This window comes from Chlorocebus sabaeus, chromosome 1, assembly GCF_047675955.1.
Source record: "Chlorocebus sabaeus isolate Y175 chromosome 1, mChlSab1.0.hap1, whole genome shotgun sequence".
NCBI lineage: Eukaryota > Metazoa > Chordata > Mammalia > Primates > Cercopithecidae > Chlorocebus > Chlorocebus sabaeus.
In genome coordinates, this window is record NC_132904.1 from 4,292,349 (window position 1) to 4,308,077 (window position 15,729).

Genomic DNA, 15,729 nt, shown 5'->3' on the forward strand with positions numbered 1-15,729 from the left:
ATTTTTTTTTTTTTTTTGAGACAGTGGTGCAATCTTGGCTCCTCTGCAACCTCTGCCTCCCTGTCTCAAGTGATTCTTATGCCTCAGCCTCTGAGTAGCTGGGACTACAGGTGTGCGTTACCACGCTCCGCTAATTTTTGTATTTTTGGTAGAGACAGAGTTTTGCCATGTTGGCCAGGCTGGTCTCAAACTCCTGACCTCAGGTTATCCGCCTGCCTCAGCCTCCCAAAGTGCTGGGATTACAGGCATGAGCCAACACACCCGGCCTAAGCTTTAAAATTCTCATCTACCAAGGAAGACGTTCCTAAGGAATCAATCTCCAGTCTTCTATCCCCTAAAACAAATGTGACTTACAAAACCTAGATGTTCTGATAAAGGTGGGCTATCAAAATAATATTTTTTTCTGTGAAATCAATCCTATTTGTCTACTAAATTACATTAGGAAATTAGAAACACATGAGACACAATCCATGGGAAGCACAAGTTTAGCAAGAGAAGGTTTAAGACAACAGAACGGAGGCACCACATAGATTAGTTGCTTCAGAGCCCTTTTTCAGAAACTCTGGAGAACTTCCTGAACCTAGGCAGTTCCCAAAGATAGGAATGAAAATAATGAGGTATTTTCACATGACTTTAGAGTACAACAATTTGTTCTCCCTAAGAAGTTTAATCCCTAGGAACTTTGTATTTGACTTAGAAACACCAGAAACCATCATTTCACAAATGGTTATGGAAAATACTCATCTGAAACATTAACAAAAGATGACACCAAATAAAAAAAAAAAAATTTAGTGGAGAATAATCTACAGAGTCTCAAGTTAAAAGCACTCATACCTGTGGAAGTGCCGTGTTGAGCTGTCTCTGCAAGGAATCTCTTTCATGACCAACCTCGTGTAACTTCCCCTGGGTTAAGGCCAGTGTTTCTTGAGTCTCTCTCAGTGTGTCAAGAAGGCGGTCCCTTTCTTCCAACATGGAGACCATCAACTGTTCAAAATGTGAATCTGCGTCTGGCTGCGAAGGGGAGCCGGAACCATGGCTTCCACCTCCTCCAGGGGGACCTTCTGCTTCGCTGATGGTCGGCATCACCTCGCACATCATCTTGAAATGAAAGAGCCAGGCTACAGTCATCAAGTGCAGAATACAGGTTCCCACAAATATGCAACTTTACAGGTATCTGTAGCTAAAAAGATGGGCAGCCTCATTATCCTCAGATCTGTTACGCTTTGTGTGTAAATAAGCTGGGAAAACATATACCGGGCAAATATTAAGTGCAGAAATACACAACATGAAGACATTAACACAGACAAAAATCCAGGGAAGGGGTCAAGATACCAGAGGACTACCCTCACAAAAAAGGGCAAACCCTGGGGTAGTCTGTTTGCAAAGCTGTACTTGTTTTTGTCGAAAACAAGTGTGCTTCTGTTACCTAATTTTTTTTTTATTTCCCAGTGGGGGGGGGGGGGAAGAAAGTCAAAACACATGTCACCCAATCATTTTTCAGGAAAAGCACAGAAGGAGCATACAACCAGCAAAACTGACAAGTACAAAATCCATCAGGCATCTTGCAGGAATGTGTGCAGTCAGCTCCTGTGAAGAACTGACGGCTCCCTGAATTCTTGAGCTGGAGTTGGTGAGCACTAAAAGGAACTGGATTCGTTAAACGCTGGTAGAAGTGGTTTTTTTCAATGGCTGCAACGGTTGATCAGTCAACCTAACTTACGTAAGTTTACAACCGAAAAAAAAAAAAAAAACAATGGAAATATAGCAGGTCGATATACAGCCAGAGGCGGCTAGGAAAGAGGGAAAAGTGAAAGGTGAGATGATGAGAGGCTATTAAGTGTCTGGGATATAAAGACAGCGCGAGGGGATGGGGAAGTGGCTTCTGAGTCTTTCGGGCAGTATTCAGGGCGCGATGGACCCCTGAGAGAGGATGCCCCAGGCGGCGCACCTGATGGGGATGGTGACCTCCAGCCTGCTCTAACCGCACTCCTTCCCCTCCTGTATCAGGTGCGGCGGGAGCCCCGGACCCCGGAGGTGAGGACCGTTGACAACGGAGCCCGCTCGGGCCGGGGCTTTCAGCGGCCGCAGTTCCCCGCCCCTCGCCCCAGCGCCCGGGTCACGGGGCGCAGGGCTCGGGGAGGGGCGGCGCGCAGTCCCCGGAGCCATCCCTCGGGGCGCGGGGGTCCAGCCGGAGCTCTCCCAGCGCGACCCGGCGCCGCGGCCTCGCCCCCACCCGCCCCGGAGCGCACCCTTCCCCGTGAACACATCCAACCGGCTGCGTGGCCGCCGCAGGGACCGGGACCAGCGGGTGACGCCTGGGCCCCGAGCCTGCCTCAGTGTCCCGCTCCCTTACCTTGCTCACCGGCGGGAGCGGGTGAGGAGGCTCCGCGGCGGCTCGCGGGAGGCTGCTCGCTCCGGGCGAGCTTGGGAGCCGACGAAGGCAGCCCGCGGCCGGCGTCCGCCTGCCTGCCCCACGCCGCGGCCCCGGGGCCCGCCGCCCCAGTCACTAAGGCCGGCCCGCGGCCGGACACTGGCGGAGCGGAGGAGGAGCGGGCCCGGCTGCGCGGCGCCGGCGTCGACGTGCCCGACGTCGAGCGCGTCGGCGCGAGCGTCAGCACCGCCCCGGGGGCGGGGCCCGAGGAGGACCGCGGCCCGAGTGCGCAAGCGCTGTCTCCTCAGGAGGGGGCAGGCGGCGGCTCCGGGGAACTGATTGGCTGAGCGAGACGGGAGCCACGCCCCCAGCCCCCGCCGGGTCTGTGGGGGGTCTCCGGAATGAGCCACAGGTGGGCGCTCAGGTGCTCGCCGGGTCAGCGTCTTCCTCTGGGCATCCCTAGTCTCCTCCCACTGCTGCGGGGAGGCCGGCGGCCTTTGCCGAGTATGTGCCGCGCCTCGGGTTCTGAGGCAGACGCGTCCCGCACGTCAGGTCCCTCCCGAGCTGGAGGCGCTGGATTCGCACCTTGTGAGGAAGAGCGAGCCGAGGCTTCAGCCACTGCCGAGGGCCCAGACCCCGGCCGCCGCGTCGCTCCCAGGGTCTCCCCGGGCCTGATCGGGGTTCAGAAGGACGCGGTTCCCGCCAGGACCCACTTACGGAGCGCAGCCTGCTGCACCTGGGGACGCTCCGGCGCAGCGTCCAGCGTGCAGGCTTTGCCGCTGTGGCTTTCACTCTGCAGCGTGGGCCCGGGCGATTCGGGAAGCCCACCTGGGCTTCAGCGCCTCCGATGTAGGATGGGAAAATGATGCAGACCTACCAGCGAGGCTGCTTTAAGATATGAATCAGATGTGAAGAGTGACTAGTTGAGAACCTGACGGGCGGCCCTGCAGGAGTCTTGGTCATTTCATTCTTTCCGCAAGTTTTGTTTTGTTTTGTTTTTTTGTTTTTCCAGACGTTGTTTCACTCTCGTCGCCCAGGCTGGAGTGCAATGGCGCCATCTCGGCTCACTGCAACCTCTGCCTCCCGGGTTCAAGTGAGTCTCCTGCCTCAGCCTCCCGAGTAGCTGGGATTACAGGCGCACGCCACCTAGTCCAGCTAATTTTGTATTTTTAGTAGAGACGGGGTTTCTCCATATTGGTCAGGCTGGTCTCGAACTCCCGACCTCACGTGGTCTGCCCGCCTCGGCCTCCCAAAGTGCTGGGATTACAGGCGTGAGCCACTGCGCCCGGCCTCAGCAAGCATTTTTAAACACCTACTGTGGGCCAAGTCTTGTGCTAGATGTTGCATTTACGGAGATTATTGAATAGAGACACCTCTAATTAATTAAAGCGGATGCCCTCCCCACTCCTCCCAGGATTTGACTTGGCGCACAAACTCTTCACAAACCAAAATGACAGGACACCATCGCCAGTGTCCACTGGCCACTGCTGTTGGTGTGAGGCAGCCAGGAGCCCCTCAGAACTAAGAAGTCTGAGAAGAGACTGCACAGGGCCTAGGAGAGGGAGAAATGAGCCTGTCCAAGGTGAATTCCTTGATTCTCCATTGTGAGTGCACTAAGAACAAGCACTGCCTCCGACTGACTTTCTCGCCTGCCAGGATCTGGTACACCTTCCATTAAGTTATTAGTTCATGGCCGGGCGCGGTGGCTCAAGCCTGTAATCCCAGCACTTTGGGAGGCCGAGACGGGCGGATCACGAGGTCAGAAGATCGAGACCATCCTGGCTAACACGGTGAAACCCCGTCTCTACTAAAACTACAAAAAAACTAGCCGGGCCAGGTGGCGGGCGCCTGTAGTCCCAGCTACTCGGGAGACTGAGGCAGGAGAATGGCGTGAACCCGGGAGGCGGAGCTTGCAGTGAGCTGAGATCCGGCCACTGCACTCCAGCCTGGGGGACAGAGCGAGACTGTCTCAAAAAAAAAAAAAAAAAAAAAGTTATTAGTTCATTCAATAAATATTTATTGACTGACTACACATAAATATGAATTTGTACTTTTTGCCCCTAGTTTCTTGCTATTTTAAAAGTGTAAAAATGGTCAGGTGAGGCCGGGTGTGGTGGCTCACGCCTGTAATCCCAGCACTTTGGGAGACCCAGGCGGGGAGATCACTTGAGGTCAGGAGTTCAAAACCAGCCTGGCCAACATGGTGAAACCCCATCCCTACTAAAAATACAAAAATTAGTCAGGTGTGGTGGCGGGCATCTGTAATCCCAGCTACTCGGGAGGCTGAGGTGGAAGAATAGCTTGAACCTGGGAGGTGGAGGTTGCAATGAGCCGAGATCATGCCACTGCACTCCAGCCTGGGAGACAGAGCGAGACTGTTTCAAAAAAAAAAAAAAAATTGGCCAGGTGCAGGGGCTCACGTCTGTAATCCCAGCACACTGGGAGTCCAACGTGGGAGGATTGCTTGAGCATGGGCAATATATCGAGACCTGCGTCTATACAAAAAATTAAAAATTAGTCCAGCGAGGTGGGCCACGCCTGTAGTCCCAGCTACTTGGGGGGCTGAGGTGGGAGGATTGCTTGAGTCTGAGAGGTCGAGGCTGCACTGAGCTGTGATGGTGCCACTGCACTCCAGCCTGGGTGCCAAAAGCGAGACTCTGTCTCAAAAATAAAAAATAAAATTGTAAAGATGATCACTTAGATGAGGTGTTCTGCAAGTGCCCTGTACCTCTCCACATGCCAGCAATTCTGCACCACTCCCATGTTCCCCTGAACCACTGTCCGAAACCAGCAAATGTCCAGCTCTCCTTAGGCGTACCTGCTTAATGCAGCCAGCTTACGTTTGCACCATGCTCATAAAGTGTCTGTTTTCTAAGAAATCAGCTCAAGATCAAAATGGGTTCAGCAGGGTAGAATGTTCATTCATTTCATGGACATTTGTGGAGCATGTATGAGCCAAGCATGGCTTAGGTTTTGGGAACATAGAGCCAAGACATCACTTCTAGTATGAGTTCACAGTCTGGAGGAGAGAAGAAAATCAGACTATTGCAATGTCTGTCCCATAAACAGTGTATGACTTGGTGCTGTGGAATCACAGGGAAGGGAGGAACCCTCTCTCCAGCTGGCATCATGGGGGTTTCATAGAGGAGGCAATATCTGAGCTGGGTCTTGAATGAGGTGGGATTTTTCCAGTGGAGAAGGGAGACACCCAGTTGGTATAGCTCCAGGAAAATGAAAATTCCGAATTTCATTCATTTTATGCCTGCCTGCCTGCCTGCCTGCCTTCCTTCCTTCCTTCCTTCCTTCCTTCCTTCCTTCCTTCCTTCCTTCCTTTCCTTCCTTCCTTCCTTCCTTCCTTTTCTACCTTCCTTCCTCTCTTCCTCTCTCTCCCTCCCCTCCCCTCCCTTCCCCTTGCCCTTCCTTCCTTCTTTTTCTCTTTTTTTTTTTTTTGTTGAGACAGGGTCTCATTTAGTTGCCTAGGCTAGGGTATAGTGGTTCGAACACAGTTTACTGCAGCCTCTACTTCCCAGGCCCAATCAATCCTCTCACCTCAGCTCCCCGACAAGTAGCTGGGACTACCGGCACAGACCACCATGCCTGGCTCACTTTTTTGTATTTTTGGTAGAAAAGAGGTTTCACCATGTTGCCCAGGATGGTCTCAAACTCTGGAGCTCAAGCAATCCACCCACCTCGCCCTCCCAAAGTGCTGGAATTACAGGCATGAGCCACCACTCATGGCCCTCATGCATTTTAACTCATTGATTTCATTCCCCCAGATTGGAAATCGGTAAGGGAGAAATTGTGAACAACCTAAATGGCCAAGAAAACAAAATTGGTTAAATTATTGCACTTCCAAATGACAGAAAAGTTGATGACATTCACAGCCATTTTTTTTTGAGATTGAATCTTGCCCTGTCGCCTAGGCTGGAGTGCAGTGGCATGATCTCGGCTCACTGCAGTCTCCGTCTCATAGGGTTCCAGCGATTCTCCTGCCTCAGCCTCCCGAGTAGCTAGGATTACAGGCACACCTGGCTAATTTTTGTATTTTTAGTAGAGACAGGGCTTCACTATGTTGGACAGGCTGGTTTTGAACTCCTGACCTCAGGTGATCCACCCACCTCAGCCTCCTAAAGTGCTAGGATTACAGGCGTGAGCCACCGCACCTGGCCCACAGTCATATTTTAGATAATTATGTATATCATGATTGTGGTGGTAGTTACATTACTATATGTTTGTCAAATACCTGTACATTAATATAGTATGCCTTAATTTTTATACATGGTTAAACAAAAACTTTTTTAAAAAGCAAATTCAAACAAGTATACAGAGTGTGAACCCCAATTTGAAAAAGAAAACAGTCTGTGTTTAGATTAAGACTGTATTATATAAAATTTATCTTGTATATGAATAACTCTAGAATGTTAAGGTAATATATTTTTAATAAAATGAGTTTTATATGAAATGAACTATTTTTGAAATGTGAAATTAAATCTTAAGTTTCAAATTATAAAAGAAAAACATATATGTCTACATATGAAAATATTGTTACTGTAGTCAATTAGTTTTTTCTCTTTCCCCACTTCCTTCATGTATATATTCCTGGAGGGAGACCCATCAGAAGGTTCGCGGTGGTTATCTTTGAGTGGGATTGTGGCTGGAAGCTGCATTTCCATTTTGCTAGTCTTTATTTTCCAGATACTTTATCATGAATGTGCATCATTATTATAATCAGTAGGAAAACCTCCAATAAATGTTCATTAAAATTCAATCTGGACAAGCAAGAACCATGGAGAATTGCTTTCAGGAAGTTAACATGACTTTCAGGTGGCGTTACTCACGCCACCCAACTAAACGACTTCCCAGAAGTATTTATCTGGAAAACATTTCTCAGAGCTTGGGTGACATGCTGTCACCCAAGGCCACGTCAGGAAAACAGCGAAGATGGAAAATGTTTTCACTCCAGTTCTTCTGTTAAAGGCTTGATAAATAAAACATGATAGAAGGAGTGAGGAGGGAGCAGAGAATTTATCACTACGCGTGGGTTTCATGTTCGCAAACGTGGCTGCAGTGGAGGTCAGCCAGCCTCTGCTTTCTAGGAGGTGCCTGGACGATGCAGTTAGTTGTCAACCATGAGCATCACGCAGGACACCTCTCCACTCCGGAGATGTAAGCGGCCCGAGAAGGAGGTTCCTGTGGGGATCAGGGTGTGGCTCGACCTCAATCACAGAGATCAGGACGTGCCCAAATTACCCAGAACATGTAAAGCCACCTAACGAATGGGTGTTGTGACAACACAGTTCAGGGGAAGGTCTGAGCTGGAGGAGCCCGGGGGCGGCGGATGGTGGAGGATGTAGTCCTTCCTTTAAGAGGAGGAAGGTGAAACCCAGAGATGCAAAACAGATTTCCCTGTAGACACTCAGATAGTTTGGGGCAGAGCTGGAGGTGGAGGCTTGAGTGAACCCAGGGCTCTCGATTCCCAGTCCTGTCTGCATGTTGCTGTGATCAAGGAGTGGCCTCTTTAAGGAACAACTGAGGAGAAAACATTTTACCAGTTGGTCTGCAGTGCAGCCCAGATAATTCAATTTCCAGGGTCAAGAGCTACCGTTTTACTTATTCATCTCATTTCATTCTTTTTTTTTTTCTTCTTCTTTATTTTTGAGATGAAGTCTCACTCTGTCGCCCAGGCTGGAGTGCAGTGGTGCAATCTCGGCTCACTGCAACCTCCCCCTCTCAGGTTCAAGCAATTCTCCTGCCTCAGCCTCCTGAGTAGCTGGGATTACAGGTGTGCGCCACCATGCCCGGATAATTTTTGTATCTTTGGTAGAGATGAGGTTTCACCATATTGGTCAGGCTGGTCTCAAACTCCTGACCTCAGGTGATCCGCCCACCTCGGCCTTCCAAAGTGCTGGGATTACAAGCGTGAGCCACTGCACCCAGCCACCATTTCATTCTTAAAATAATTCTCCGGGGCCGGGAGGCAGAGCTTGCAATGAGCCAAGATGGTGCCACTGCACTCCAACCTAGGCGACAGAGAGAGACTCCATCTCAAAAAAATATATATATATATATATATATGTGTGTGTGTGTGTGTGTGTGTGTATATATATATATATTTCTCTGCCTGGCTATGCCTGTATTCTTTCCATTTTGCAGATGAGGAAACTGAGCCCCTAGTGGCCACTAAGCTGGGGAGATCATTGACTCGAGTGTTCTGGTTTCTATGGCAGTTCGATGTCTCATGGTAAACCGATTAATTAAACATTGGTCCATTGGCCAGGAGTGGTGGCTCACGCCTGTAATCCTAGCACTTTGGGAGGCTGAGGTTGGTGGATCACTTGAGGTCAGGAGTTTGAGACCAGACTGGCCAACATGGCGAAACACTATCTCTACAAAAAAATATATATATATACAAAAATTAGCCAAGCGTGGTGACACGCGTCTGTAGTCCCAGTACTCGGGAGGCTGAGAGGCACGAGAATCACTTGAACCTGGGAGGCGGAGGTTGCAGTGAGCTGAGATTGTGCTACTGCATTCCAGCCTGGGTGACAGACCGAGACTTTAAAAAAAAAACAAAATTGGTCCATCAATGACTATGTTGGGAGCTTGGTTTGTTCAGGTCAGTCCGAAGAGCATGGACACCTCTGGATGAAGTGACAATAAGAAAATCCCAGAGCATTTTACAATTTCCAGAGCATTTTACAAAAAACCTTTAACCCATATAACTCCACAAATCGTCACAAGTATATCCTACTTCCTTTTACAGTTGAAAATACTGAGACCCAGAAGGATTAGATAATGTACCCCACATCCCACAGTTTATGATTTGGTAGAAACAGTGACTTGAGCCCAAAACTCTCTGGCTCCAAAGCCACATCAAAAGTTATCTCCAAGCCCCCAAAGCAGGAGTCAAAGCCTTCCACCAGGGATGGGACACCAAGGTACTGAGCCCCGGTCTATGAATCTGTCTCCCTGATCCATCTTGTCTGAAATCGTCTCCATTGCCCCGTCCTAACGCCAGGTACAGGGAGGTTCCCAACGCTTTGGGCATCTCATGGCCTCCTGCGTGGGCATGAAGATTTTTTGTCTCATTCATAATATAATGTATACGTATAATTATATTTCAAAGGGAAGTCAAGCATTTTGCAACTTGCTTCTCTTGACAACCTCATTGTATTCATCAAACAGAGCCACCTAATAAAAATGTCCCACTATTATAGGGACAAGGGCCCAGACAGAGGTAGTCCAGCTCTCAGAGGTCTCAGCTGCACTCCCAGCTCTTTACCTTGCCCTGGGGCAAGGCACTAACCTCTAAGCCTCCATCTCCTCATCTGTCAAATGGGCATCGTAACACCCACAGACCACCCTGCGATATTCGTTGTGAGACCTTATGCCTGGAAATGAGAGTTGACTATGGCAACCCCCGCCCAGCTGGCCCCCTGCCTGGTCACCGTGCCCTCTTTGAAGACACTTCTGCACAGTGGGTGTGGACGCCGACCCTGGAGCCAGGTAGCTTGGGTCAGATTTGGCTCTGCTTCTTTGCCGTAGCTGTATGCTCCCAGGTAATCTTCTTGGCCTCTCTGGGCCACACTGCCCTCATTTGTAAAGCAAAGATGGTAGCACCACCTCATAGGATTGCCGTGAGGGTTGAGTTGGGAAGTGCCATATGAGCAATATTGTCACTGGTGGAAGTCCTTTGAATCTGAGCCATGCTCATCCCCACACCATGAATCAGGCTTGGACTAACTCCGCTAGCATCTTCTTCCTCTTTGCTCCTGATAAGCTACAGTCCTGTTCTCACCCATGACACATAAGGGAAAGTGTGCAGAGACTCCTGGGACTTCCGTCTCTGAAGAAAGAGCGAGCAGAAGACAGCCCCGTGGCCTCTGTCCTTGAGGACTGGGACTGGGGGCTGTGGCAGCTGCCGTCAGACCATAAGGAAATATTCTGCCCACTGTGCTTCCAGGAAATTCCTTCCCACCATCTCGCAGGAAATTGGTCCCTTTCCCAATCCAGAATAACAAGAAAAATCAGTCAATAAGATTGAGTACAGTGGCTCACGCTTGTAATCCCAGCACTTCGGGAGGCCAAGGTGAGTGGATCACCTGAGCTCAGGAGTTTGACACCAGCCTGGCCAACATAGTGAAACCCCATCTCTACTAAAACTATAAAAAATTAGCCAGGTGTGGTGGCAGTCACCAATAGTCCCCGCTACTCAGGAGGCTGAGGCAGGAGAATCCCTTGAACCTGGGACACAGAGGTTGCAGTGAGCCGAGATCGTGCCATTGCATTGTAGTCGGGCAACAAGAGCAAAACTTGTTTTGTCTCAAAAAAAAAAAAATCAGCCGATAGATGGAAAAAAAAGGAAAGAGTAGGATTCTCACTGGAGAAACAAACTTCATCAACATAGAGAGAGGTTACTGGCTCAAAAGAATGCACTCATGTCAAGTCACAAGCTAGGACAGGGCATGGTGGCTCACGCCTATAATCCCAGGACTTTGGGAGGCCGGGGCAGGCAGATAAGGAGGTCAAGAGTTCGAGACCAGCCTGGCCAACATGGTGAAACCCTGTTTCTACTAAAAATACAAAAAACCAGGCATGGTGGCAGGCATCTATAATCCCAGCTACTCAGGAGGCTGAGGTAGGAGAATCACTTGAACCCTGGAGGCGAAGGTTGCAGTGAGCTGAGACAGCGCCACTGCACTCCAGCCAGGCGGCAGTGCGAGACTCTGTCTCAAACAAAAAAAAAGCTAGCGCAGGCTGGGCACAGTGACTTATGCTTGTTATCCCAGTACTTTGGGAGGCTGAGATGGGTGGATCACCTGAAGTCAGGAGTTCGAGATCAGCCATGTCAACATGGTAAAACCCCGTCTCTACTAAAAATACAAAAAGTAGCCTGGCGTGATGGTGCATGCCTGTAATGCCAGCCACTTGGGAGGCTGAGGCAGGAGAACTGCTTGAACCCAAGAGGCAGAGATTGCAGCGAGCTGAGATCGTGCCTCTGTACTCCAGCCTGGGCAACAGAGCAAGACTCTGTCTCAAAAAAAATAGAAAGAAGAAGAAGAAGTAATCATGCCACTGCACTCTGGTCTGGGCGACAGAGTGAGACCCCGTCTCAAAAGAAAAAAAAAAAAAAAAAGCTAGGGCAGGAAGCGCTGACACATGGAGCTGAAGGTTACAGGCCAACATTCCTGGAACCAGGACAGAAGTGTGTGCGAGAGAACCAGTCTGTCTTGCCTGTGGCTGTGCCCTGTTGTGTATGCCTGTCCTGGCCCCCGCCTCTGCCAAACGGTGAGTTATTCTTGAAAATAAATGTTGTTGAGTTTCTACACATAGTATGTTTAATCCAAAACCAAATCCTATGAGTGGTAGTCTAAGAAATAAGCAACTAAGTCCTCAAACTGGCAACTTCAACGCGTGATTCTGAATGTTAGCGCTGTTCACCTTGCTAACAGATCTCAATGTTCGTGTGATTTGAATCCCACACAATGTATTTGCTGGCATTTTCCAGAGTCTGAGTACTCACTGTGGGCTATAGTTTTTTTGTGAAGCAGATGAAATAATTTCACCATTAAAAAAGTAATCTGGGCCGGGTGCAGTGGCTCATGCCTGTAATCCCAGCACTTTTGGAGGCTGAGGTGGGCGGATCATGAGGCCAGGAGATCGAGACCATCCTGGCTAACACGGTGACACCCTGTCTCTACTCAAAATACAGAAAAATTAGCCGGGCGTGGTGGTGGGCACCTGTAGTCCCAGCTACAGGGAGACTGAGGCAGGAGAATGGTGTGACCCCGGGAGGCAGAGCTTGCAGTGAGCCGAGATGCGCCACTGCACTCCAGCCTGGGCGACAGAGTGAGACTCCATCTCAAAAAGAAAAAAGGTAATCTGGGCTGGGTGCAGTGGCTCACACTTGTAATTCCAGCACTTTGGGAGGCAAGGCGGGTAGATGGCTTGAGCCCAGGAGTTTGAGACCAGCCTGAGCAACATGGTGAAACTCCATCTCTACTAAAAATACAAAAACATAGCTGGGTGTGGTGGATGCACACCTGTAGTCCCAGCTACTCAGGAGGCCGAGGTGGGAGGATCACCTGAGCCCAGGAGGTTGTGCCTGCATTGAGTGGTGATCGTGCCACTGCACTCCAGCCTGGGTGACAGAGTGAGATCCTGTCTCAGAAAAAATAAAATTAAAAAAAAATTTTAAAGTAACCTTACGGATGAGTCTCAAAGGCATTATGCTCAGTGAACTAAGTCAAACACAAAAGGCAAACACCATGTGATTCCACTGATCTGAGGTCCCTACAGTAGTCAAACCCATAAAGACAGACAGTAGAATGGTGGGTGCCAGGGGCTGGGGGAAGGAAAATGGGGAGTTACTATTTAATGGGGACAGAGTTCCAGTTTTGCAAGATGAAAAATTCTGGAGACAGCCGGGTGTGGTGGCTCATGCCTGTAATCCCAGCACTTTGGGAGGACTAGGCGGGTGGATCACCTGAGGTCAGGAGTTCGAGACCAGCCTGACCAACATGAAGAAACCCCATCTCTACTAAAAATACAAAATTAGCCAGGTGTGGTGGCGCATGCCTGTAATCCCAGCTACTTGGGGGGCTGAGGCAGGAGAATCGTTTGAACCCAGGAGGCAGAAGTTGTGGTGAGCCGAGATCTCCCCATTGCACTCCAGCCTGGGTGACAGAGCAAGACTGAGTCGGAAAAGAAAAATTCCGGAGATGGATGGTGGTGGCAGTTGCACGCAGTGAAACACTGTGAAAGTACTTAATGCCACTGAACTATGTACTCAAAAGTGGTTAAGACGGTAAATTTTGTGTTATGTGTATTTTACCGCAAAATTGAAAAAAAAAAAAAAAAAAAGAACAAAGAAAACTCTACCAGTGAGGGCAACATAGTGAGATCCTGTTTTACAAAAAAAAAAAAAAAATGAAACCCAGGTGTGGTGGCTCACGCTTGTAATCCCAGCACTAAGGGAGGCTGAGGTGAGTGGATCACTTGAGGTCAGGAGTTCAAGATCAGCCTGGCCAACATGGCCAAACTCTTTCTCTACTATAAATATAAAAATTAGCTGGGCGTGGTGGTGCACGCCTATAATTCCAGCTACTCGGGAGGCAAAGGCAGGAGAATTGCTTGAACTCGGGAGGTGAAGTTTACAGTGACCCAAGGTCATACCACTGCACTCCAGCCTGGGCAACAGAGCAAGACCGTCTCAAAAAATAAAATAAAATAAAATAAAATATGAAGCCAGACATGGTGGCTCACGCCTGTAATCCCAGCACTTTGGGAGGCCAAGGTGGCAGATCACCTGAGGTCAGGCGTTCAAGATCAGCCTGGCTAATATATGGTGAAACCCCATCTCTACTAAAAATACAAAAATCAGCCAGGTGTGGTGGCAAGTGTCTGTGATCCCAGCTATTAGGGAGCCTGAGGCAGGAAAATTGCTTGAACCCAGGAGGTGGAGGTTGCAGTGAGCCAAGATCGCACCTCTGCACTCCAGCCTGGGTGACAGAACAAGACTCCATCTCAAAAAAAATAAAATGAGCTGAGCATGCCTATAGTCCCAGTCACTCTAGAGGCTGAGGTGGGAGGATCACTTGAGCCTAGGAGCCTGAGGCTGCAGTGACCTATGATTGCACCACTGCCCTCCAGCTTGGGTGACAAAGCAAGACCTTGTCTCAAACAAACAACCCTATAGTCTTCCTATTGTCCAACTTGAGGATACTTTTGGGCACAGTCCTAAGAAATTTTTCCACAGCTGGAATATTTATGATGAAACAAAGATCAAGATTATGAGACAGGACAATTAAGCTTTTAATAAAATGTTGGATATTTGTGGAATTATTCTAAGTTTTAAAAATTACTTTAATTTGACATTTATTGTTTACTAATATTCTTTTCTTTTAATGTTTTTTATTATCAAATGTCTACATCAGATGGAGATTTTTTATGTTATTAAAATATGTAATTCTGGCTGGGCGCAGTGGCTCATGCCTGTAATCCCAGCCCTTTGGGGGGCCAAGGCAGGCAGATCTCTTGAGGCCAGGAGTTGAAGACCAGCCTGGCCAACATAGTGAAACCCTGACTTTACTAAAAATACAAAAATTAGCTGGCAGTGGTGGTGCACGACTGTAGTCCCAGCTACTCCAGAGGCTGAGGCAGGAGAATCACCTGCACTCAGGAGGCGGAGGTTGCAGTGAGCCAAGATGGTGCCACTACATTCCAGCCTGGAGACTCTGTCTCAAAAAAAAAAAAAAAAAGCAATATTGTCAAAATATATTGGTTTATAATTAGAAACCATGCACTTCAGATTTTTTTAAATTTTTTTACAGAAAACCTCTGAAACTGCTTATTATGGTCACCCATTATTTACAAGCAAGTAAACACAACGTTTTTAATAAATACAAAATAACTTACGGTTTGGGGAATTCTGATATCTCATACCCATGTCTTTTTTTTTTTCTTTCCAAATCTGCAACATATTTATTTTTTAAATAAATGGATTCTGAGACAAAACAACATGGGGCAGAAGTATGGAATCGAAAATTGGGCCAGGCGTGGTTGCTCAAGCCTGTAATCCCAGCACTTTGGGAGGCCGAGGCAGGTGGATCACCTGAGGTCAGGAGTTTGAGACCAGCCTGCCCAACATGGTGAAACCCCATCTCTACCAAAAATACAAAAATTAGCCAGGTGCGGTGGCTCATGCCTGTAATCCCACCACTTTGGGAGCCCGAGGCGGGTGGATCACCTGAGGTGAGGAGTTTGAGACCAGCTTGGCCAACAAGGTGAAACCTGTCTCTACTAAAAATACAAAAATTACCCAGGCGTGGTGGCACGTGCCTGTAATCCCAGCTACTTGGGAGTCTGAGGCAGGAGAATCGCTTGAACCCAGGAGGCAGAGGTTGCAGTGAGTCGAGATCACGCCATTGCACTCCAGCCTGGGTGACAGAATGAGACTTCATCTCAAAAATAAATAAATAAATAAATAAAATAAATATGAATGTAAGCTATTTCGCTAATTGTTTTGTTGTTGTTATTGCTATTGTTGTTTGAGACAGAGTCTCACTCTGTCACCCAGGCTGGAGTGCAGTGGCACGATCTCAACTTACTGCAGCCTTGACCTCCTGGACTCAAGGGATCCTCCCGCCTCAACCTCTCCAGTAACAAGGACTCACAGCATGTGCCACTGGGCTGGGCTTTTAATTTTTTATAGAGATGGGGTCTCCCTATGTTGCCCAGGCTGGTTTTGAACTCCTGGGCTCAAGGGATCTTCCTACCTTGGCCTCCCTAAGTGCTGGGATTATAGGCGTGAGCCACACCACATCTGGCCAGTGACACTTCTTAAAATTACTTTTTTT

General features: G+C 48.8%; 1 protein-coding gene across 11 annotated transcripts in view; it reads right to left on the minus strand.

The window, feature by feature from the left end:
- PPFIA1 (PTPRF interacting protein alpha 1) overlaps positions 1–2,577 on the minus strand; it is a 117,608-nt gene extending 115,031 nt beyond the window's left edge. For 4 of the 11 annotated variants that reach the window (XM_073009018.1, XM_073008990.1, XM_037998881.2 and 1 more), the window contains exons 1-2: positions 2,354–2,568; positions 835–1,098 (exon numbers count right to left, since the gene is read on the minus strand). In XM_073009018.1, coding sequence (XP_072865119.1) covers positions 835–1,098 — 264 coding nt within the window. In that variant the 5' untranslated portion in view covers positions 2,354–2,568. Of the gene's footprint in view, positions 1–834; positions 1,099–2,353 lie in introns of all 11 variants that reach the window. The other 7 variants (XM_073009104.1, XM_037998890.2, XM_037998886.2 and 4 more) reach the window with 4 other exon arrangements.
- Positions 2,578–15,729: the final 13,152 nt, after the last annotated feature.